A 23584-nucleotide genomic window follows, 5' to 3' on the forward strand; every position below is an offset into this window, starting at 1 on the left:
AGAAAGCATAGATAGATAGTATAGACTGTCTGGAGAAGAGTAATAAATACCCCAACCTTTTTGGAACCCTTAGGGGCAAATGTAGAAGCCTGGCTCTAAGAGAGAGGACCAGAGCATGTGTTCCATTAATAGACAAAGGCTTCTTTATAATAGTGCTTTTAAGGCAATTTTCCTACAGAAATATTAAGAATGGGATCTTGTTCTCTAAATTGGAAGGTGAGATCAAAGCCATTTTCTGATACCCCTTTCTGAGTCTTATTGCCTTTTTTCTGACAATCTTTCTCTTCTCTGGCCATAGTTAAATTCACTTCATCAGGCATTTATTAAGTGCCTGCTTTGTGCTAGATACTAGGGATACAGTCATAAAAATGAAAAAGTTCCTTTCCTGAAAGAGTTTACATTCCAGTGGGATATTTAACACACACTTAGATAATAAGTAAATGCAAAGTAATTTGAAGGAGATAGCTCTAAATACGGAAAGGCTTCCCAGGGATGGGGTGCACCTGAGCTAAATCTTGAAAGAAAATAAAGAATTCTGAAGGTCAGGTATGAGAAGAAGCATTCTGGGCATGGGAAACAGCTATTATGGGCACAGATAACTAGGAGATATCAAGTACCGGAAATTACCGCTGATCCAGTTTAATAGAATGAATAAATGGGAATCATGGGAAATAAGTCTGAAAATGGAAGATAAAGACGAGGTGATGAAAGCCTTAAATTTCAAGTCAAGAAAGTTTTGTTTTATCCCCAAGACAGTAGGAAGTCACTGAAATGGAAAGGTTTTTCTTCATCATTATATGAAAGCTGGATTGGAAAGGGAAGACGTTATCAAAGGTCTTACTGAAATCTAGAAATACTATACCTATAGCATTTTCCTGATCTGCTTAGCTATCTATTAAAGTAAATAAAGTTTAGAATAATTTCTTAGGGAGTTTGAGCTGGTTTCTAGTGATCATTGCTTCTTGTCATAGATCATTTATTTAATAATTATCTATAATTTTGTTGAGAATCAACAGTAACTCTAAATAGCCTGAAAATTTTACTTCTTTGCTTTTTTTGAAAATCATAGGAAAGTCAAGGCAAAAATTTATCAGTTTTCATTTTAGTGGAATAAGATGTATTAGGAGTTCAGAAAATCATGGAATTTTGGACCTGGAAAGGGTTTCAATGACCATGTAGTCCATTCTACATCTGAAAAAAAAATCCATATTGTCCCATACCCCAAAAGGACTTCTTCAGCCTCTGCTTGAAGACCTCCATTGAAGGGAATCCAGTACTGTTGGAGTCAACCCATTCATTCCACTTTTGGCTACCTCTAATTACTAGGAAAGTTTTGCAGACACAGTACTTGAATTTGCCTCTTTGTGACTTCTACCCATTACTTTTGGTTTTGCCATCAGGAGTCAAACACAAGGCTAATTGGTCTTTCATAAAATGTTTTTATAGCATTTTGTGTATTGTGATGGTAATTTTCAGTTTGGTTAATTTAGTAATGCCCACTTGGGAGAAGTGAATATTGTTCCCATTTTGTAGATGAGAAACTTGAAGCCACAAATAGTTAGTTGGCCTTGCTGAGAGAGACAAAAGCAGAGAGAGAGAGAGACTGAGGGAGGGAGTGTGTGTGTGTGTGGGGGGGGGGGCGGGAATTGAGATTGACCACTTGCCCTAACTCCTGTTGCCCTGACTCCTGTTTCATTGTTCTGTCCCTTCCATGTTTTTTATGTACAGTAACATAATCAAAGCTCTTTGATTCATATCCTCCAAAGGCATGCCATATATCAGCAGAGCAGTGAGAATTTCCAGGATGAATGTACCAAGCTGCTGGTTGGCAATATTGTCATAACTCGATACAACAATCGTACCTATCGGATCGATGATATTGACTGGAATAAAACTCCAAAAGATAGCTTCATAATGTCTGATGGGAAGGAGATTACATTCTTGGAATACTACAGGTAAGAAAGACTGCGTGTGGCCCTGGAGAAGGAAGAGTATGAGAAGGACCTCAAATCTCATTATAGGGCATGATTTTTCTTAAATATAATAAGCTAAGGAGTAGCTATCATGATACTTGGCATAATGTACAATCTTTTCAATTTAAATCTCCCCACACATTGGACGCTTCACCTGTTACTAGATGACAATAGGGTAAGGAACACTGGACCTGCAGTTAGGAAAATCTAAATTCCAATCCAGCCTCACTCCCTTACTAACTGTGTGACCCTGGACAGGTTAATTATTGGCTGTCTACCTCAGTTTCCTAATCTGTAAAATGTTCATGATAATAGCACCTACCTCCCAGGATTGTTGCAAGGGTATGAGATAATATTTGTAAAGTGTTATGCTTTATATTTAATAATGATAGCTATCATTATTTGGGGAGGGATAGTTGGTTTCATAAAGAGACTAGATAGACATCAATAAAGTGATTGAGCTAATGATTTGTTCATATTTAGTCATATATATAATTACCAGAGCCTTTAACCTGGTGACATTAGATAACAAACCCTTTCTAGATATTAACCTTGCTTTGCCACTACTTAATTTACATAGCAAATTTATCTTTTTGATGCCTTAACAAATGATGATCTCTTCCAGTGGATTCCTGATGCAAATATCATATCACAGAACTGGTTAGGAAGCTCAGTTAAAAGGAACAGCCATCAGTTGGGGAATGGCTGAACAAGTGGTGGTATATGATTGTAATAGAATACTACTGTGCTATAAGAAATAATGAGGATGCTTTAAGAAAAACCTGGAAAGACCTACATGAATTGATAGAAAGTGAAGCGAGCAGAACCAAGAGAACATTGTGCACAGTAACAGCAATATTATATGATAAACATTTGTCAATGATTTAGTTATTCTTAGCAGTACAATCATCTAAGACAGTCCTCTAGGACTAATGATGAAAAACACCATCCTCCTCCAGAGAAAGAATTCATGGAGTCCAAATTCAGACTGAGACATACTTTATTTCATTTAATTTTTTCACTTCTCGTGTTTGTTCAAGTTCTCTTTCACAAAGTGACTAATATGGAAAGATGTTTTACACTATTACACATATAAAATCTATATCAGATTGTTTGTCATTTCAGGGAGAATAGAAAGCAAGGAGGGTAAGAATTTGGCTTAAAGTTAAGCAAAGGTTAAAATTGCTTTTTTCATATTGAGGAAAAATATTAAGAAGCTCAGTTAGTGGAACTTGTCACTTTAGAAACATGGCTAGTCTTCTAAATAATTTTTCTGCCTCTACCTTTCTTATAGCAAAAACTATGGAATCACAGTCAAGGAGGAGGATCAGCCACTTCTAATCCACAGGCCCAGCGAGAGGCAGAATAATCAAGGGAGGGTGAGTGGAGATGTGATGTCTATACTTCTGTTAAGTTCATAGCTACTCTCAACCATCTCTGGGACAGTTTGGTTACTTTCAAGAACCATGGATTTATTATTATGTTGTAGTTGCAAAATTCTGTCCAATGTTTTTTGTATGTCATCATTCCCTTAAGCCTTGTAAGGATGGACTACCTACCTCACAAGATTGTGAGGAGCATATTTTGGGAATTATAGTTTTGTACACTGGATCTGATTTTTCTCTCTTACAATGGGAAGAGTTATGTAGTCATAGCTGCTCATGTATAGTTCATAAGTGTAGCTGACCAGCAGCCACAAAATATTATGTTTGTGGGTGGACATCTGAGAAGGGAAGCTGGAGACTGAGGGAAAAATGGGTGAAGGGGATTTAGAGATATGAGAGAGGAAACATGAGGAAGAAAGAAAGACTCGAAGACATAAGATTCAACAGCAAGGGGTTCCATGTATGTGCTCCTCTGATAGTGGAAAATAGAGTTCCCAATCTTTTATTGGAGAATTAAGGAATGGGTGATGGGATGTAGTTAACGAACTTGTGACATGGCAGAGAATTTAACATTGGCTTAGATCATAGAGGAGGGGGCTAAGATAATTTAGGACTCAGTGCCCCACCCAGAGGTCCTATTAACCTTTGGACTGTAGGCTTAGGGAGTGGTCAGCATACCATAAACTCAGAGTTATACTTTGTTACAAGACTTAAGTAATCAATCATGAAGTTTGGTACATGAGCATATTGTTCACAAGTGTCAGTTTTTTAATACATCATTAGTACTTTCAAGATTAGTTCACAACTGGATCCCCATAGTAAGGAGGCATTAAAAAGCATCAGTGGGATGCCTAAATAAAAGGAAATTTTTCCTGAGTTATAGTTAAAATATCAGACCAGTTTAATTAAAGAAATTATAGAATCTCATTCTTTTGGAAGAAAATGGCCTTAACTTCTGAACCCCCCAGGTTCATCACCTACATCATCAAATGAAAATACTTATGGGCAGAAATAAGTAGGAAAGGAAGAAATTAATTTTGGACACCTCTACACATACCACACATATCAGCTGACCAGTTGATCACTATGGCATTTCTCTAATTATGTCTTGGTACTTGGAAGAGACATAGATCTCTTTTCCTAGTTTTCCTTTTTCTCCTAACATCAATATTGTACCATACAATGATAGCTATATGCGTTTAAAAATAGTAGTTCAAACGGAGAAATTTTCTGATGTATTGAGGGAAAAGGGAAAATTCTTGAGATTTAACTGCCTTCTTAGTCAGAACTTTATATTGCTGAGTATGGCAAACCATAGAATGCTCCTGAAAGCTATAATATGCAGTTAGGCAAGTAGTCAATAGCCACCAAAGAGTGATAGAAACTATTTTGTATCCTATTGTCTCTTCTTCTTCAGCATTTCTTCTCTTGACTTTTTTCTTCCTTCAGCTGTTAAAAGGAGAGATCTTGCTGCTTCCAGAGCTATCCTTCATGACTGGGATCCCAGAAAAAATGAAGAAAGACTTTAGAGCCATGAAGGTTAGAATCCTATCATCAGTAGCACTTTTTTTTTTATCATAAGGTAACAAAAAGTCTACTCTTGCTTTAAAGGAAAATCTTGAATCATTGAACTGAAAAAGTTTCTGTTCTTACCCAGGGGTGTGTATATAATGAGCTCCATTGTGATCTTAATCAAGCCCCTTCCTTATTTTATACCTCAATTTTTCCCCTTAGTAAATTAGTGAGAAACTTTTCTTCTCATGGATAAAGTGAATGTTTGAATGCATAGAAAAATATTGCAAGGGATTTGGAGATCATATATTCAAACCTCCTTATTTTACCCAAAGAAATAATGTAATTTACGTGAAGTCAAACAGGAAAGCAAGAGGATGGAATTTGAACCTAGATCCTCTGACTCAGGGTCTTATGCTTTTATTATTTTACCACACTGCTACTCAGCCCTTTGAAGAAAGATACTAGAGAAATACAAGAAGTCATTATTTGATATGGGATGAGGAGCCAAATGTTCCATTTTCACCCTCTCTTACTTTTTAAGTGGTTATACTATGTTGGTTGTGTAACTATAATGTTCTTTTTAAGCAGTGAAATTTTTCTAACCTTTTTGTTACACTTCAGTTCCAAAAGAAGGTATAATCTTAAATAGTAGCAAGAAGCCAGCAAGGAGGATGGGGGCAAAAGAAGAGAAGTGAATTAATCTGTCAGGGACCTTAGGGCCTTAGTAAAAAGGATAGAGAAAAGCTCTTGTGGGAACCGTTCTTACTGAAGAGCAGAAGTGATATCAGGTGCTTTCTCCAGGTAGAAACTAGGGAAGGCAGGAAGTGGCTGTGAGCAGCTTCAGAAACTCTTTTTAAATAAAACATTTATGGCTCTCAGATCAATAGCTTTAATGTGAAGGTTTCAAAAAGAATTATTTCAATGGGAAAAAATTTTCATGGCTGTATCTCAACCTAATCCCCTTTTCCTTAACATTAAATCATGGTGATAATCATCATAAGAAGAGCTAATGTTTATATAGTAGTTACTATGTACCAGACACTGTGCTAAGGGCTTTACAAATACTATCTTATATGATCCCCACAACATCCTTGGGAGGTGCTATTATTATCTCCATTTTATAGATGAAGTAACTGAAGCAGACTAAGGTTACATGACTTGCCCAGGATCACACAGCTAGTAAGTATCTAAGACTAGATTTCAACTCAAGTCTGACTCCTGGCCCAGCATTCCACCACTGAGCCACCAGCTGTATTACAATATGAGAAATATTCTCCCTTTATTCCCTTAATTCCTTTTGGTGTATTCTAGCCTAGAAGTCCTGCTAAAGAGCTTTGATTTCTTTGAAACTTTTAAGGGCTCAAATGGTATGAAAATAATTTTTTCCTCTAAATTCTATGCAATCTGTATAAACTGAGTTAACTTCACCTGTATTTTTCTCAGATGACAGTGGTTTTCTTTTAGTCACATAAGACATGGAGTGATGGCCACCTAGTAAAAGGTTTTTTCCTATCATTCATACCAGAGTTCAAACCTATCCACTACTTTAGTTACTGAATAAATAAATCCGCACCACAAAGCATTTTGCATAGCGCTGCTACACTTATTGGCACAATCACTGCCTCTTAGGGTGTGGTAAGTGTACAATTGATCAGTCCCAAAGAGCAAATATAATTTACAAAGAAATTCATTCATGCTTTTTATACTTCATATACAACTGCTGGCAGGAATCTGTCTCGGCTTACAAGCTGTCATTTGGTAAAGCTAAGTAGCTTGTTAGAGCTCTGAGGGGGAAGCTCTTTAGACACATTGTTTCCGGGTAGAGGCTCTTCACCCTTTTTAGTGTCTTGAATCCCTTTGGCAGTCTGTTTAAGTTTATGGCTTCTCTTCTCAGAATGTTCTTAAGTACATAAATTAAAATACATGGGATCATGAGAGAAATCAATCATCCTGATGAGGTCACAACCACCCCTCTGTAGAGCTAGAAGTGGTAGGTGTACTGGCTGAGGAGAGAATTACATGAGCATAATCAAATCCTGTAGCTAATGGCTTCTAGCATATGGAATTTGATAGAGAGGTGGCCAGGATGAATGGTGTTTATAGTTCTGGGCTTAGATCCAAGAAAGCATAAATTCAAATTCTGCCTCTGATACTTACTAGCTGTGCCACCCCGGGAAGGTCACAGTTTCTGTACATGAGAGAAATAACAGCTCCTGCCTTATAGGCTTGTTGGGAAGATCAAAGAAAATCATCTTTAGGGGAAGCTACCTATGTAGCACAGTAGATAGAGCACTGGGCCTGTAGTCAGGAGGACCTGGGTTCAAATGTGACCTCAAAACACTCCTATCTGAGTGACCCTGGGCAACCCTCCATTTGCCTAGCCCTTGCCACTCTTCTGTCTTAAAATTGTCACTAAGATAAAAGGTAAGGGTTAAAAAAAAAAAGAGAAAGAGAGAGAGAATCTCTACAAAGCACTTCATAGACGTTAAAGTGCTACCAAAATATTGACTCTTATTATTTTTACCTGACAGATTTTAGATATAGGAGCTGGAAAATGTACCTTCATCTGGAAAATTACCTCACACTATTAAAGTAAAATATTACCTAAATCACTAAAACTCTGCATTTCATTTACCTTTGTAGTTTTAGGAAAGGTTTCTCACACACAAACACACACACCCACACCTTTCAGATATTTTAATAAATATTTTTAGGGCAAACTCTTCTAAAAAAAAGTTTTAGCACATTCTTTTTCTTTTGTTTAGATGTTTTTTCTTTGGAAAAATTTTATTGACATTCCTTTTTTAAAAAAATATTATTGTTCCTCCCCAATGACTAAGCCTCCCGAGGTTTTTAACAAATTATAGTTAAACAAGATAAACCAATACATTGACCATGCCTCTACATGAATGTCTTATGTTGGATCATCTCTGTGCTAAACAGTGGGAAGCTTCTCTATCTGTGACATCTGAGGTTTGCTATGGGTCACTGCATTTATCTGAAACTGGAAATCTTTTGGTATTGTTTTCCTTTACATAGTTAATGTAGTCACTGTGTAAATTTTGGGGGGTATTTTATAAATCCGTGAAAATACTTGCTGATTTCATTGGGAAGAACTTTTCAGAGATCCACACTTGGAAAGTTAAGCTATTTGTAGCCTTGATGTGGGAGAAGCAATTCTCATGATCCTTTGTTTCTCTTTAATTTTATGTAGGATTTGACCCAACAGATCAACCTAAGCCCTAAGCAACACCACACTGCCCTGGGAAACCTCCTTCAGAAAATTTCAAAGAATGAGATGGCCAACAATGAAATGATACGCTGGGGACTCTGTCTAGATACAGATGTGCATAAGGCAAGCTGAAGGAATGTGGAATAGGAGTCAGAATCAATACTAGAGGTTTGGAGAGCATTTGGAAAGTGAAAAACATGATTTAGGCTAACATTAAATGCCTGATTTATTATTGAGCTCATTTTCTAGTCATAATTTTTTTTTTTGTGGGAGAGGGATGCCATCAAACTTGAATTTCCTTAATGTTTTCAAAATTTTTTTTTTGTAATTTATAATCCATTTCTGAGGGATATTGGTTATATTTGATGAAAATAGAGGCCAGCATGCCATTTGGATTTACATGATGTTTTTGTTTTCATTATTTCTATGGCCCTTTTTCTTCTCCCTCCTCCAGAGATCATTCTGTCTTTTCCTGAATACAGACCATAGAATTTTCAGACTATATTGTTTTTTAGTTCTCTTCTAATCTTTCCTGCCAGTTTGTTGTCTGGATCCTTTACTTTGTTATTTCTTCCTTTTTGGCAATATTTGCATTTGTTTTTTGTGGTCTTCTATTCTTCATCTTCTCTTTTCTTTCCATTCTTTATGTGCTCTTTTCCCCCAGAATCTCTGAGTTGGAAGAACCCTTAAAGACTTTGCAGTCCCACTTCACCCTGGCTAGGGCAGCGTATACTACTTTGAGATAGCTCTGTTCATTAGAAAGCTTTTCTTTACATCAAGCCTAAGCCTACTCTCTCTAATTTCTCTCTGGTGATACAAATTCTGCCTTTTGGAACTAAGTAGAATAAATTTTTGCTATGAAAACTTTTTATGTACTTGAAGATAACTATAAGGCCTTCCTTGGATTCCCATCCCCTAAAAAAAACTAATTTCTCAAAATTAAAAATCACTAGTTTCTTTAGCTGATCCTTAGGTCACAATCCTTTAGTGCCTTTACCATCTTCTAAACATTTCAGTTTATCAGTGTCCTTCCTAAGGTGTGACCCCCACCAAGCTTCCTGGGCGTCGTGGAAGAAGTGACCTATTTTAGATGAGGTCTGACCAGGGCACAATGCAGTGGGACCCACCCCCTCCCTCATGAGGAACCCTTTCTCAGGATGACACTTCCTTTGGCTGGTAGAGCACACTGTTGGCCAGTAGTAAGCTTCCAGTCCACTAAAATCCCAAGATTTTCACCTGTGGATTATTATCTAGTCATACTCTGGACAAATAGCACCAGCAGTTGTGCACATTGTCAAAGGCTCCTTATCATTACAATATCATGCCAAGTTTGTGATCTTTTCCCTGAACTTCTTGTCTAATTCCTATTTATGTCCAGGTTGCATATTGTCTGTTTACATGACAAGATCACTTCTGCTTCTCCCTATATGGAGCAGGACAGCAGAAAGAGCACTTGCTTCCGAATCAGAAGGCCCGAGTTCAAATGATACTCCAGTCATTTACTATATATCTCTCAAACTCAACACAACTGAAACATAATTTATTATCTTCTCCCCCAAAACCGTCCTCTCTTCTAAGTTCCCTTATAACTGTGGAGGGTACCACCAGCCTCAGGTACTCAGGCTTACAACCTCCATGTCATCCTCAAATCCTCATTCACTCTCTCCATGTAGCCCCTTTCCTATAGGTCCCTTCTTTCTAGTCACATAACTGCCATCTTGGTTCAGTTCCTGGTCGACTCAGGCCTAGACTATTGCAATACTGTCTCAAACTTTGCCACATTCCAGTCCATCTCCACTGAGCCATCAAGGGATTTTTGCTAAAGCATAGGCCCCTCTCCCCTACTCACTAAACTCCAATGACTCCCTAGTACCTTTAGGATCAAATATAAAATACTCCTATTTTAAAAACCTTTCATTGGCTGACTCCTCCCTTCTCCAATCTTGTACTTTATTCCCCTCATAGTACATTGTTGTTCAACTGTATCACATTTTTTTAATCCCTTATGGTGTATTTCATTCTTATCCGGAAGCTCTTCATTCTTCTATTCCTATTTAACTTTTGTTTTTAAGATTTTTTAATCCTTTAGTTTTTATCTCATAACTTATTTCTTCTAGTACTTAGAGGGACCTTTGTTTAGCACGTTAAAATGAAAAAAAAAAACACAGAACTATTAAATAGTCAGAAAAACCACTTTTTAATTAGAGAAAAAGGGGTGCGTGCTTTATTAGGCCTCCTCACAGAACTGTGCACCACAAACCCTCCCAGACCCCTGGGAGTCTCAGTACTTGGAAGTAAACTCCAAAGAGCCATTAAAGTTGTGAAGCTTAAATACCTTTTTAGGAGAACTGGGGAGTGAGGATGAGAGAGGATAGTTGATTGGCTTTACTATGGTAACAAAGAAAAATGAGGAGTCCCAGACCTTAAGAGTGAGAGGCTAATGCTTTACAATGGACACAAAAGGGAAATATCCAGCCAAGACCTGTGCTACCTGGGTAAAGGACTTTGGCCAAAGGGGAGAAACCATTGGGACAAAAGAGATACTTCACACCTGGAGGGATTAGCCCTCCTCACCTAAACTTCTTTAAAGTCTATTGTTAGTCTGAGACTCCTGAAGTTGGACTTTCCCTCAGGGAGAGACTCTCAAGTGACTGGGTCAAACTTGAGGCTATCACCTTTGAGTTGACTAAATTGGGGGTCATCAGATCTCCCTAGGCTACAAGTTTGGGGGTCTCTAGATTCCATGTCTACCCGCATTAGATTTTAACTTCATAAAATACTGCCCTGTGAGACATTCTCTTTTTTGCTGTTTCTTTCCTTTCAGTATTTATTCTTTGAAAGACTTAATCATCTCTTTACCTTGAAGAAACCCTTTTGAATCCAGTTACTGTCACAATATAATGCTAGCCTGTGGGTTTTAATAAAAAAATTTCTCCTCTCAGGTAGCTATAATACATATTATGTGATACTTCTTATATTATCATGTAATTTGAAAAATAATGTTTCAGGTCTAGAAGAGAAAAGTATGAGTAGGGATCAGATAAAATTTCATGGAAGAACTATCATTTTAGATAGGTTACAGATAATGAGTAGGAATTCAACAGGTAGAGAGGAAAAGATGGGGACATTCAAAGCAATGAAGACTATGATCAAAGGCATGGAGTTTGGAGAGCAATGTTTGGTTGGCAGAGGATAGTCCATTTTGACTGGAGTATAGAATACATGATGAGTGCAATGTGGGATAAGACTGAAAAATGAGGGTGGCATAAGTTGAAGAACCTTAAATACAAAGGAGTTTTAACTTCCCTCTGGAGGCTCTAGGGAGTCTCAGAAGCTTTTGAACAGAGGAGGGTCATGAAGAAATCTATGCTTAGTTTATTCTGACAGAAGTAAGGATGTATTTTGGTGGTGGGGAGGGGAGAGAGTGGTGGGATTCCCTAGAAATTTCACCTCCATTTGGAAAGTCAGCATTAACACATTCCTTAAAAGCTTTTCTTATTTCTTGTGACTCAGCAACTGTCTTTATACTGAAATTTCCAGTCTCAAAACTCATAATGGGATCAGTACCCTGCATTTGGCCTGTCTTTGTCTCCCTTAAAGTGATGTTAGACTTACATATAATGTAATTTACCTTAGACTTACTATTTTTAACTTAGATTGCAGGGCGTGTCCTACCAATGGAAAGAATAAACTTGAGAAATAGTTCATTCATCACATCTCAAGAATTAAACTGGACTAAGGAAGTAACTCGAGAAGCTTCCATTTTAACAGTAAGTATTTGCATTTCAGAGGCTCTGACAAGTGAAGCAGGAAGATTTTGTTGCCATTTTACCAAGAGACCATCAGCCAAATGGTAAATTGTGAATTCTGAACTCCTATCCCAAAGGATTTGTCATACTCTGTGCTAAATCACAGGCTGGTCAAACAACAGAAGTAGTGTTCTTGCTGACTGCTGGTTCCTCAAAGTGAACAAGAGCCATCATGTTGGTTTATTATTGGTCTAGCTGAAGGACAGTGAGTAGGTTGTATTTATGGCTAACAAGGAAGTTCATTGTCCTTTTTTATATATTTTTTTCTTCCAAGGATATAAAAAAATCCATTAGAATCCAGACTTAACCTCCATATTAAAGTGGGACAAGGTAGTGGGGGAAAATGTGCTCAATGCTTTGTTGGCTACCTGGTTTTGATGGACTTCAGCCATTCTGAGGTAGGAATTAGCAGGACCTAAGCACAGGGAGCAAGAAATGTCCACTCAGTGGATAAATCATAGACTGAAAAGGGCCTCTATGCAGTCAGTTTGGAGCATTTAAGAGTGTTTTCTGGTGTCTGGTTAACACCCATTTTGCAGACTTATGCTATACTCAAAATTTGTGGCTATCCCCAGGTTCCTATGCATTTCTGGGCACTGTTTTACCCAAAGCGAGCTGTTGACCAAGCCAGAGAGTTGGTTGGTATGTTGGAGAAGATATCTGGCCCCATTGGTATGCAAATGAGCCCACCTGCCTGGATTGAACTAAAGGATGACCGAATAGAGACCTACATTAGAACCATTAAATCCATGCTGGGAGTTGAGGTAAATAAGTTGGACTTATCTGAATAAACCTCTTAAAATTGTATTCATAACAGACCTTTAGTCTAAAATTTACTTGCCCCTGTTAATCTTCAATTAGTAATAATGCATGAGAATCCCTCTTGCTTGTGTGTATCTGAAATATCATGTAGATGCAAATACAGTTGACCTTTTGCCTTTAAGCTTTTGTCATGTTTCTTATTCCCTAACCCTACAACAGGCTTTCTTCCTCATGGACCTTAGCTTCAGGTGTTTTGAAGTGTCCAAGAGAACCTGATTTAGTTTCTTCTATTCATTATTTGTGTGACAGGATATGCTAAGATGGGATATGATAAGCAACAGAACCATTGGTACCAGGAACTATCTTGTAATGTTCATTGCTTGACTGTTACAGCCTACCCTGGTTCAATATTCAAACTGTCCCAGTTTAGACTTGATAAAATGCCCATCAAACAAGTGCCCTGATTAACTAGCAGTAAAGAACTTTTGTAGCAGAGTGGGTCATGGCACACAGTTTTTTGATTCTAGAAAGTTGGTGGAACAGCTCAAGGAATTGAAATAACTAAATTAAACTCTAGTCCTTAATTTCCATAGAGTTTATCAATATTTACTTATACAGGAGAAGGCAAATAGATAGAGAAAAACCTATGTGGCTGGTCTCCCAAAGGATCCCTTAGCCACCTTCCTTTGACCACACACCTGTGAGAATAGAGAGACCCCACTTCCTTAATCCTGCTACTTTTATTTTCTCCCTTTACACCCGGATCAATTTCCCCATCACTTCTGTGTCAAGTGCCTAGGTCACTGTCCGGTGACCTAAGCCCATTGATGTGATATAGCACTAGCAGTACCAGGACATAGGTGGGACCTCAGTGTGTGATCATGGGGGTTCCCTTCACAAGATCCCCCCTTTGATTCTTTGGGAGGCAAGCATGTTAAATCTCATTCAGGTTTTTTAGGAGATTAACATGTCAAATTTCCCCAATGAGTCATTCTGCATATGTAGCTGGAATTATAACAATTTGGGGATAAGAGGGAAAGAAAAGAAAAGGAGAAAGAAAACAAAAAATGATTGATAGACACGTTAACAAAAAGCCAATTAGGGGCACTTCCCTTTGGCATAAGAGTTTACATTCAGAATAAATGATAGATTCAGTCCCCTTCCGTTCAGTTCATTATATGCAAAAGTTCATTCTGGATCTTTGATGTAGTGTGTGGTTTCTGTAAGCATCCTTATGGCACCTTCTTCAAAAGATCCACTTTCCTAATTCAGGGTGTTGGCGATTTTCTTTTCTTAAAATTGCTTTAAAAGATCTTAAACCTTGGATTTTAAGATAATTAGGATAATCATACAGAAAAAGAGAAGAAGGAGCAGCTTTCGAGAAGTAGATTTCACATTTGAAATCATCAGGTCTGATGAGAGCAGTACTAAAAGGATAAAAGATGCAAATGCTGTTGCCTATTAGGAAATCTAATCACAGCTACAGTCAGCTCAACATTTTTAAAAGGCCTATTATGTATAGAAGCCTGTCCTAGGAGGTGATACAAAGATTAAGAGTGGAGAGTTGCTGTCTTTCTAGAGGTTACAAAACAGTAGAAGAGATAATACACAAATTCAGGTGGCTATATTACAGAATAGGTGACATTCCTTATGGTATCATATAGCTCAAAAAATAAAATGTTCCTGAGGTCTAGGGGGGAGAGATCAGAGAAAACTTTCATGGAAGAAATATCATTTGAGAAATTCAGCGGGTAAGGAAAACATAGAGGATGGTGCCCAAAAAAGAAGCATGGAGGTATTTTTCATGCGATATAAAACAGATTGAGACAACTCTCTTCTTTTTTAAACATGGTCAATTCAGGAATTTGTTTTGATTGACTATGTATGTTTCTAATAGGGGTTTGGTTTTTCTTGGGTTGGGGTTTTTTTCCCTCCCGGGGGAGAGGAGTGGAAGATGGAAGGGAAAGGGGCAAATTTTCATAGAAATAAAATTTAATTTGAAAAAAGAATAATATTTTTTTGGATGGCAGAGAATAGTCCATTTTAGCTAGGAATTTAGGGTAGCACCAAGTTAAAGGGCTTTGAATGGCAGGTGGAGGAGTTTGAACTTTATTCAGGAAGCTCTCAGGATTTGTAGAAGGTTTTGAACACTTAGGTGGCCTGAAGAGATCTCTGCTTCAGAAAGATTGTTCTGGAAACTGGAAGGATTGCAAGTTTTGCAAAGGGAAGACCATGGAACCAGGAAAACTTGGTAAGAAGCTGTTGCTGTAATGGAGATGAATATAATAAGGAGACTCTCTCCTGTGGTATTGACACCTGAAAGAAGTTGAATAGTGAAGCAGTTCACAGAGGTAGACAGATAGCAGTACACCATCAGTGTCCAGAACTCAAAATAAAGGTTATATACTTAACCCCCAGACGAGAGAGACAGCAGAGAAAGAGGAGGAAAAAGGCCAAGGACAGAACTTAGCGAAAACATTGGTCAGTGGCTTAAATGGTTTTGACTTGTGAGGCATCTTATAGGAGAAAGAACACTGGAGTCAGGAGATCCACGTTCAAGTTCTCTTAACTTTAGAACTATCTATACATCTGAGTTGTAGAGATGGAAACATGATTACAGACAGTAGAGGTAAGAGGAAGGATGCATAAATATCAATTTTTTTCAAGAAATTTAGCAAAGAGGAAGAGGGAAATGCCATGGGATAGGGAGGGTGAAGGGAAAGCTTTTTTAGGATTAGGAAAACCTAAGAATTGTGATAGGCAGATGAGCTAGTGAAGAGGGGAAGACTGAAAATGTGTGAGAGGAGAATGTTGCTAGAATTGGGCTCTGGAGGGAATGAAATCAGGGACCAGAATGATGAGCTTTAGTACAAGATAGGACTATTATCTCTTCTGTCATGGTAAAGGGAGAGTGGACTGGAGATGCTAAAATGGTTTGAGGAATGGAAAGCTGAGGGAGCTCACATCAGGTCACCTCAGTCTTCTTAATGAAATAGAATATTATAAAGGCAATAGGTTTATTCCAGTACAACACATATTCAAGTGCCTCCTATATGAAGAGCTTTGTGCAAAGCCCAAAGAATATTGTTGGGATATTCTTGGCAATATCAGAATGGGTAGTATTAATAGATCTAGTATTCCTGGTCTCTCAACTATGGTTATCATTTTGATTTTCAGTTTTTCGGTAATACCCAAGCTGGGAGTAAAACAATTTTACCCAGCATAAGCTAATTTATTTAACTTAATTTCACACTGGCCCTGTTGGTCTTTTTGCTGTCCCTTAGGATAAGCAGATTCTCCATCTTTATTTTCTCTTTGCATAATTAGGAAAGTATTTTGACATAGCATGAGGACATTTATTCCCTGAGAAATAACTTCCTTCCACTCACCTTTGTTAGTAGTAACTATTTGTTAAGGAATCTTTATTTTTTATGGGTTCAAATAACTTATTCAATAGTGTTAAGCCTTAAGGTATATGGATTTGCTAGAAAAACTATTCCTTTTCTTAACAAAATTAAGAATGAGGGTACTTGTGGAATTTCTCTTGAAATCTAGAATTTGGAAGGAGATACTTAATGGATTTTAGAAGTGGCTATTGAAGCCACTCTGAGAAATGGGCATTCATTCCATTGGTGAGTAGAGCTGAGACACATGTATCTATTTGAGATAAGTGTTCCTGAGAATCTAATAACAATTTTCCTAGCTCTCCTCTTTCTGCAATGAGGCCCTTACAATCATGATTGTTCATAATAGGCCATACCAAATTTCTTTTACTAGCACCATTATAACTTGCATGTTCTAGAATGGTTTTTACATTTTAAAAAATTTGAAGATATTTTATTTTGCCAATTACATGTGATAACAAACTTTCACATAAATTTTCCAAAGTTATATGTTCCAAATTGTTTTCATCCTTGCCCCACCCCCCTGCTCCCCACTTCTGGAACTGGCAAGCAATTCAATCTGGGTTATACATTTATCATCATGCAAAACATTTCCATTTTATTTATTTTTGTCAGATAATAATTATCATATAAAACCAAAACCCCCAAACAGAAATCCAAATAAACTTAAGTTAAAAATCATATACTTTGATCCTCATTCCAACTCCCAATAGTTCTTTCTCTGGAGATGAATAGTATTCTTTGTCATAAGTTCCTCAGAGTTGTCCTGGATCATTGTATTACTGAGAGTAGCTAAGCCTATCACAATTAATCATCATTCCACCATATTGCTGTTACTGCATGTACTCCTGGTTCTGCTTATTTCAATCTGTATCAGTTCACATAGGTCTTTCCAGTTTTATCTGAAATTATCCTGCTTATCATTTCTTGTAGCACAATAGAATTCTATCACCATCATATACCACAATTTGTCCAGCCATTCTCCAATTGGTGGACATCCCTTCAATTTCCTGTTCTTGGTCACCACTGTAAGGATAATTTTAGCTTTGTGACTTGAAATCTAAATAATTGGTTGCCAGGGAAAATTCCCAAATAATAAAATACCCAAGTCAGCTGGGAATTATGGTGATTTTAATTAATATAGAGAGAAGGAATAAGGGAAAGAGAGAGAAAGAATTAATTTAAATTGCTCTGGCTCAGGCTGAGCCAGGCAGTAGTTAAAGGCCTTGGCCAAAGTGGCCTCCCTGAGCCTAAGGGAAAGGGAGTCAGTCTTATCACTTACCATGAGACCGTCTCCAGGAAGCTGTCTGAGAGGGATCCTTCAGGCTGAGTTACAGTCCTCATTGAACTGAACTCCAAATATAATTGCACTCCGAACTGAATTTTCTCAACTGACTTTTTTAGCCTCCTTTTAGAGAAATTTTCTCTTATGTCACCTCCCCTAAATTATCACGTCTACCAATCACGGTAGCTGCTTTCTCCAGGATTGCCCATTCTTTAGTTCTCACCTTCTTTGATTAGATTTTCTCCAGGACAGTCCACTCTTTAGTTCTAACCTTCTCTAGTTGGATTATATCTTTTGAGTACTTCACACTTCTTTGTTAAGCTTACCTTTTGTGAGTTACTTGACCTTTTTGGGATTAATTTAACCTTTATAGGTACTTAACACCTTTTTGTATTAGATCTAAAAATAGACTTAGCTTTAAGTTTTAGCTTCACTGTAAGGTATGAGTTAAGTACCTTCATTGTTCAATCAGGAGTTTACAACTTTATTTTCCCCTAAAGTATGTCTAATTAGGGTAGAGTAATTTTAAAATTCACACCACAAAAAGAGTAGCTATAAATATTTTTGTATACCCCCCTTTTTTTTTCATCTCTTTGGAATACAGACCTAGAAGTAGTATTATTGGATCAAAGGGTATGCATTCTTTTATAGCTCTTTGGACATAGTTCTGGATTACCCTCCAGAATGATCAGATCAGTTCACAACTTCACCAGCAATGCATTAGTGTCTCAGTTTTGTCACATCGCCAACATTTGTCACGTTACTGTCATATTGGCCAAATCTGATAGATGTAATTACCTCAGAGTAATTTTAATTTGCATTTTTCTAATCAGGAGAGATTTAGAACATTTTTTTCATGTTATTGATAGCTTTGATTTCTTCATCTGAAAACTGCTTATTCATATTCTTTGACCATTTGTCAATTAGTAAATGTCTTGTGTTCTTCTAATTTTGACATAGTTCTCTATATGTCCGAGAAATGAGATCTTTATTAGAGAAATTTATTATAAAGTTTAATATTTCTCTTCTAATCTTGGTTACATTGGTTTTGTTTGTATAAAAACTTTAAACTTTAAAATAGCCAAAATTATTCATTTTATCTGTGGTAATATGCTCTATCTCTTCTTTGGTCATATCTTCCTTCTCTATAGATCTGACAGGTAAGCTATTCTGTGTTCCCCTAATTTACTTATATCACCCTTTATATCGAAATCATATGTCATTTTTACCAGACCTTGGCATAGGGTGTGAGATATTGATCCTTAATGTAATTTTTGCCGCACTGTTTTCTAATTTTCTCATTAGTTTTTGTCATATAATGAGTTCTTATCCCAAAAGTTAGGATCTTTGGGTTTATTAGATACTAGATTGCCAAGGACATTTACCTTAATCTAGTCCATTAATCCACCATTCTATTTCTTAGCCATTTCTTGATTGTTTTAATGATTACTACTTTATAGTACAGTTTAAAATCTGGTACTGCTAGGTCCACCACCCTTCACATATTTTTTCATGAATTCCTTTGATATTCTTGATCTTTTTTTCTTCCACGTGAATTTTGTTATTATTTTTCCTACTTATATAAAATAATTATTTGGTAGTTTGATTAGTATGATACTGAACGAGTAAGTTAATTTAGGTAGGATTGCCAATTATATTTTATTAGCTCAACTTACCCTTAAGCAATTAATTTTTTTCCAATTATTTAGATCTAACTTGATTTATGTGAAGTGTTTTGTAATTGTGTTCATATAATTCCTGTATTTGTCTTAGCAATTAGATTCCTGAATATTTCATACTGTCCAGAGTGATTTAATTTTTTTTTCTTAGCCTTTTAAAAAAATTTAGAATATTTTTCCATGGTTACATGATTCATGAAACCCCTCCCCCTTCCTTGTCCCCTCCCTGAGCTGACAAGCAATTCCACTGGGTTATACATGTATCATTGTTCAAAACCCATATTATTCCATGTTATTCATATTTGCAGTAGAGTTATCTTTTAACATTAAAACCCTAATGCACGATGTGATCTATCATATGTTTTTCTTCTGTGTTTCTGTTCCCACAGTTCTTTCTCTGGATGTGGAGAGTGTTCTTTCACATCAGTTCCTTTGACTTGTCCTGAGTCATTGCATTGTTGCTAGTAGAAAAGTCCGTTATGTTTGATTGTGCCACAGTGTATTAGTCTCTGTGTACAAGTTCTCCTGGTTCTGCTCCTTTCGCTCTGCATCGATTCCTGGAAATTGTTCCAGTTCACATGGAATTCCTCCAGTTCATTATTCCTTTGAGCACAATAGTATTCCATCACCAATGTATACCACAATTCCCCAATCAATGGACACCCTTTAATTTTCCAATTTTTTTGCCACCCCAAAGAGTGCAGCTATAAATATTCTTGTACAAGTCTTTTTTCCCTATTATCTCTTTGGGGGTACAAACCTAGCAGTGGTATGGCTGGATCAAAGGGCAGGCAGTCTTTTAGTGCCATTTATTTATCTATTTATTCATTCATTCATTCATTTATTTGTTTGTTTGTTCATTCATTTATTTATTTATTTATTTATTTATTTATTCATTTATTTCTTTATTTAGTGCATAGTTCCAAATTGCCTTCCAGAATTGGATCAATTCATAATTCCAACAGCAATACATTAGTGTCCCCATTTTGCCACATCCTTTTCAACATTTATTATTTTCCTTTGCTGTCATATTAGCCAGTCTGCTAGGTGTGAGGTAGTACCTCAGAATTATTTTGATTCACATTTCTCTAATTATAAGAAATTTAGAACAGATTTACCCTTCTGTTTCTTAACCAGTACCATATGTTTTGATGACCACTGCTTTATAGTACAGTTTAAGATCTGGTATTGCTAGGTCCCTGTCCTTCACTTTTTTTTTATTTGTTCCTTTGATATTCTTGATCTTTTGTTCTTCCAGATGAACTTTGTTATAATTTTTTCTAATTCTATAAAAACGTTTTTTGGTAGTTTGATAGGTATGGCACTGAATAAGTAAATTAATTGGGATAGGATTGTCATTTTTATTATGTTAACTTGTCCTACCCTTGAGCAATTAATGTTTTTCCAATTATTTAGATCTAGTTTTAACTGTGTGGAAAGTGTTTTAGAGTTGTGTTCAAATAATTCCTGTGTTTGTCTTGGTAGATAAATTCCTAAATACTTTATATTGTCTAGAGTGATTTGATTTTTTTTAAACCCTTACCTTCCGTCTTGGAATCAATCCTGTGTATTGCTTCCAACGCAAAAGAGTGGTAAGGGCTAGGCAATGGGGGGTTAAATGGTTTGTCCAGGGTCACACAGCTAGGAAGTATCTGAGGCCACATTTGAACCCAGAATCTTTGGTCTCTAGGCCTGGCTATCAATCTATTGAGCTACCTAGCTTACCCCTAGAGTGATTTTTTCTTATCTTTTTAAAATTTTAATTAATTAATTTAGAGTATTTTTCCAAGGTTATAAAAATCATGTTCTTTCCCTCCCCTTCCTCAAATCCCCTTCCATAACCAATGCACAATTCCACTGGGTTTTACATGTGTCATTGGTCAAGACCTATTTCCATATTATTGATATTTGCTCAAGAGTGATAATTTAGGGTCTATAATCCCAATCATATCCCCCATTGACCCATGTGATCAAGCAATTGTTTTTCTTCTGTTTCTACTCCCACAGTCCCTAGAGTGATTTTAAATAGAGTTGCTCTTTCTAATTCCTGCTGCTGAACTTTGTTGGAAATATATGGAAATGCTGATGATTTATGTGTTGCATGTATATGTATGATTATTGTATCCTGCAATTTTGCTAAAGTTACCAATTATTTCAAATAGTTTTTTAGTTGATTCTCTAGGATTCTCTTAAGTATACCATCATATCATCCACAGAGTAATAGTTTAGTTTCCTCATTGGTTACCCTTCAGTTTCTTTCTCTTCTCTCATTGCTAATGGTAGCATTTCTAGTACAATATTAATAATAGTGGTGATAATTGGCATTTTTGCTTCACTCCTGATTGTACTGGGAAGGCTTCTAACTTATCCCCATTGCAAATGATATTTGCTTATAGTTTTAGGTAGATCCAACTTATTATTATAAGGAAAGGCCCTTTCATTCCTATCCTTTCTAGTATTTTTCATAGGAATGGGTGTTTTATTTTGTTGAAGGCTTTTTTTTTTGCCTCTGTTGAGATAATTGTATAATTTCTGATGATTTGATTATTGATATAGTGAATTATGTTAATAGTTTTCCTATTGTTATACTAATCATAAAGAATAATCTTTGTGATATATTGCTGTAGTCGCTTTACTAGCATTTTATTTAAGTTTTTGCATCAATATTCATTAGGGAAATTTATCTATAATTTTCTTGTTCCATTTTTGGTTTTCTTGGCTTAGGTATCATTTGTATCATGAAAATAATTTGGTAGGGATCCTTCTTTCCTTCTTTTGCCAAATAGTTTATTGAGAGAATTCACTTGTGAATCCATCTGGCCCTGGGGATTTTTTCTTAGGGAGTTTATTGATGGTTTGTTCAATTTCTTTTTCTGAGATGGGATTACTTAAGTATTCCATTTCCCCTCTTTTTAATCTAGACAATTTATATTTTTATAAATATTCATTCATTTCACCTAAGTTGTCAGATTTATTGTCATATAATTAGGCAAAATTGCTCCTAATGATTGCTTTAATTTCCTCTTCATTGGAGGTAAATTTTACCTTTTCATTTTGGATGCTAGTATTTGATTCTCTTCTTTCCTTTTTTAAATTAAATTAACCTGTGCTCTATTTTTTTTTTCATAAAACAACTCCTAGTCTTATTTTTTAGTTCAATAGTTCTCTTACTTTGAAACCTAAATATCAAAGGAGAAATTAATAAAATTCAAAATAAGAGAACTATTGAAGTTTTTTTTCATTGCATGTCCATTTCTTCAATCTGCTTTTAATCTATTTTATTGATATAAGCATTCAGTGATTGAAATTTTCCCAAAAGTTCGCTTTGGTTGTATCCCATAAATTTTGAAATCTTGTCTCTTCATTGTCATTCTCTCTAACAAAATCAGTGATTATTTCTATGATTAGTTCATTGACTCACCCATTTTTTCCCCTTTGCATCAAGAGTTTTTTTTCCCCCTTTTAAACATTATTTTATTTGGTCATTTTCAAACATTATTCATTGGAAACAAAGACTATTTTCTTTTTCTCACCCCTCCCCTCCTGCAACCCCTCCCATAGCCAACACATGATTCCTCTGGGTATCACATGTGTCCTTGATCTGAACCCATTTCCATGGTGTTGTTATTTGCATTGGGATGTTCATTTAAAGTCTCTCCTCAGTCATATCCCCTCAACCCTTGCAGTCAAGCAGTTGCCTTTCCTCATTGTTTTTACTCCAACCATTTGTCCTCTGCTTGAGGGTATTGTGTTTTCTCTTAGATCCCTGCAGATTGTTCAGGGACATTGCATTGACACTAATGGAGAAATCAATTACTTTCGATTGTACCACAGTGTATCAGTCTCTGTGTACAATGTTCTCCTGGCTCTGCTCCTTTCACTCAGCATCACTTCCTGGAGGTTGTTCCAGTCTCCATGGAATTCCTCCACTTTATTATCCCTTTGAGCACAATAGTATTCCATCACCAACATATACCACATTTTGTTCAGCCATTCCCCAATTGAAAGGCATCCTCTCCATTTTCCAATTTTTTGCCACCACAAAGAGTGCAGCTATGAATATTCTTGTACAAGTCTTTTTCCTTATTATCTCTTTGGGGTACAAACCCAGCAGTGCTATGGCTGGATCAAAGGGCAGACAGTCTTTTATTGCCCTTTGGGCATAGTTCCAAATTGCCCTCCAGAATGGTTGGATCAATTCACAACTCCACCAGCAATGAATTAATGTCCCAACTTTGCCACATCCCCTCCAGCATTCATTACTTTCCTTTGCTATCATGTTAGCCAATCTGCTGGGTGTGAGGTGGTACCTCAGAGTTGTTTTGATTTGCATCTCTCTAATTATATGAGATGTAGAGCACTTTTTCATGTGTTTAATAATAGTTTTGATTTCTTTAACAGAAAACTGCCTATTCATGTCCCTAGCCCATTTATCAATTGGAGAATGGCTTGATTTTTTGTACAATTAATTTAGCTCTTTGTAAATTTGAGTAGTTAAACCTTTATCAGAGGTTTTTGTTATGAAGATTGTTTCCCAATT

General features: G+C 36.5%; 1 protein-coding gene across 1 annotated transcript in view; it reads left to right on the plus strand.

Moving 5' to 3' along the window:
• PIWIL2 (piwi like RNA-mediated gene silencing 2) overlaps positions 1–23584 on the plus strand; it is a 102602-nt gene that overhangs the window by 48004 nt on the left and 31014 nt on the right. The window contains exons 11-16 of the mRNA XM_007476475.3: positions 1767–1955; positions 3268–3352; positions 4808–4897; positions 8088–8228; positions 11762–11875; positions 12490–12678. Of these exons, the coding sequence (XP_007476537.3) occupies positions 1767–1955; positions 3268–3352; positions 4808–4897; positions 8088–8228; positions 11762–11875; positions 12490–12678 (808 nt within the window). The remainder of the gene's footprint in view (positions 1–1766; positions 1956–3267; positions 3353–4807; positions 4898–8087; positions 8229–11761; positions 11876–12489; positions 12679–23584) is intronic.

Source organism: Monodelphis domestica, chromosome 1 (genome assembly GCF_027887165.1).
Source record: "Monodelphis domestica isolate mMonDom1 chromosome 1, mMonDom1.pri, whole genome shotgun sequence".
Lineage (NCBI taxonomy): Eukaryota > Metazoa > Chordata > Mammalia > Didelphimorphia > Didelphidae > Monodelphis > Monodelphis domestica.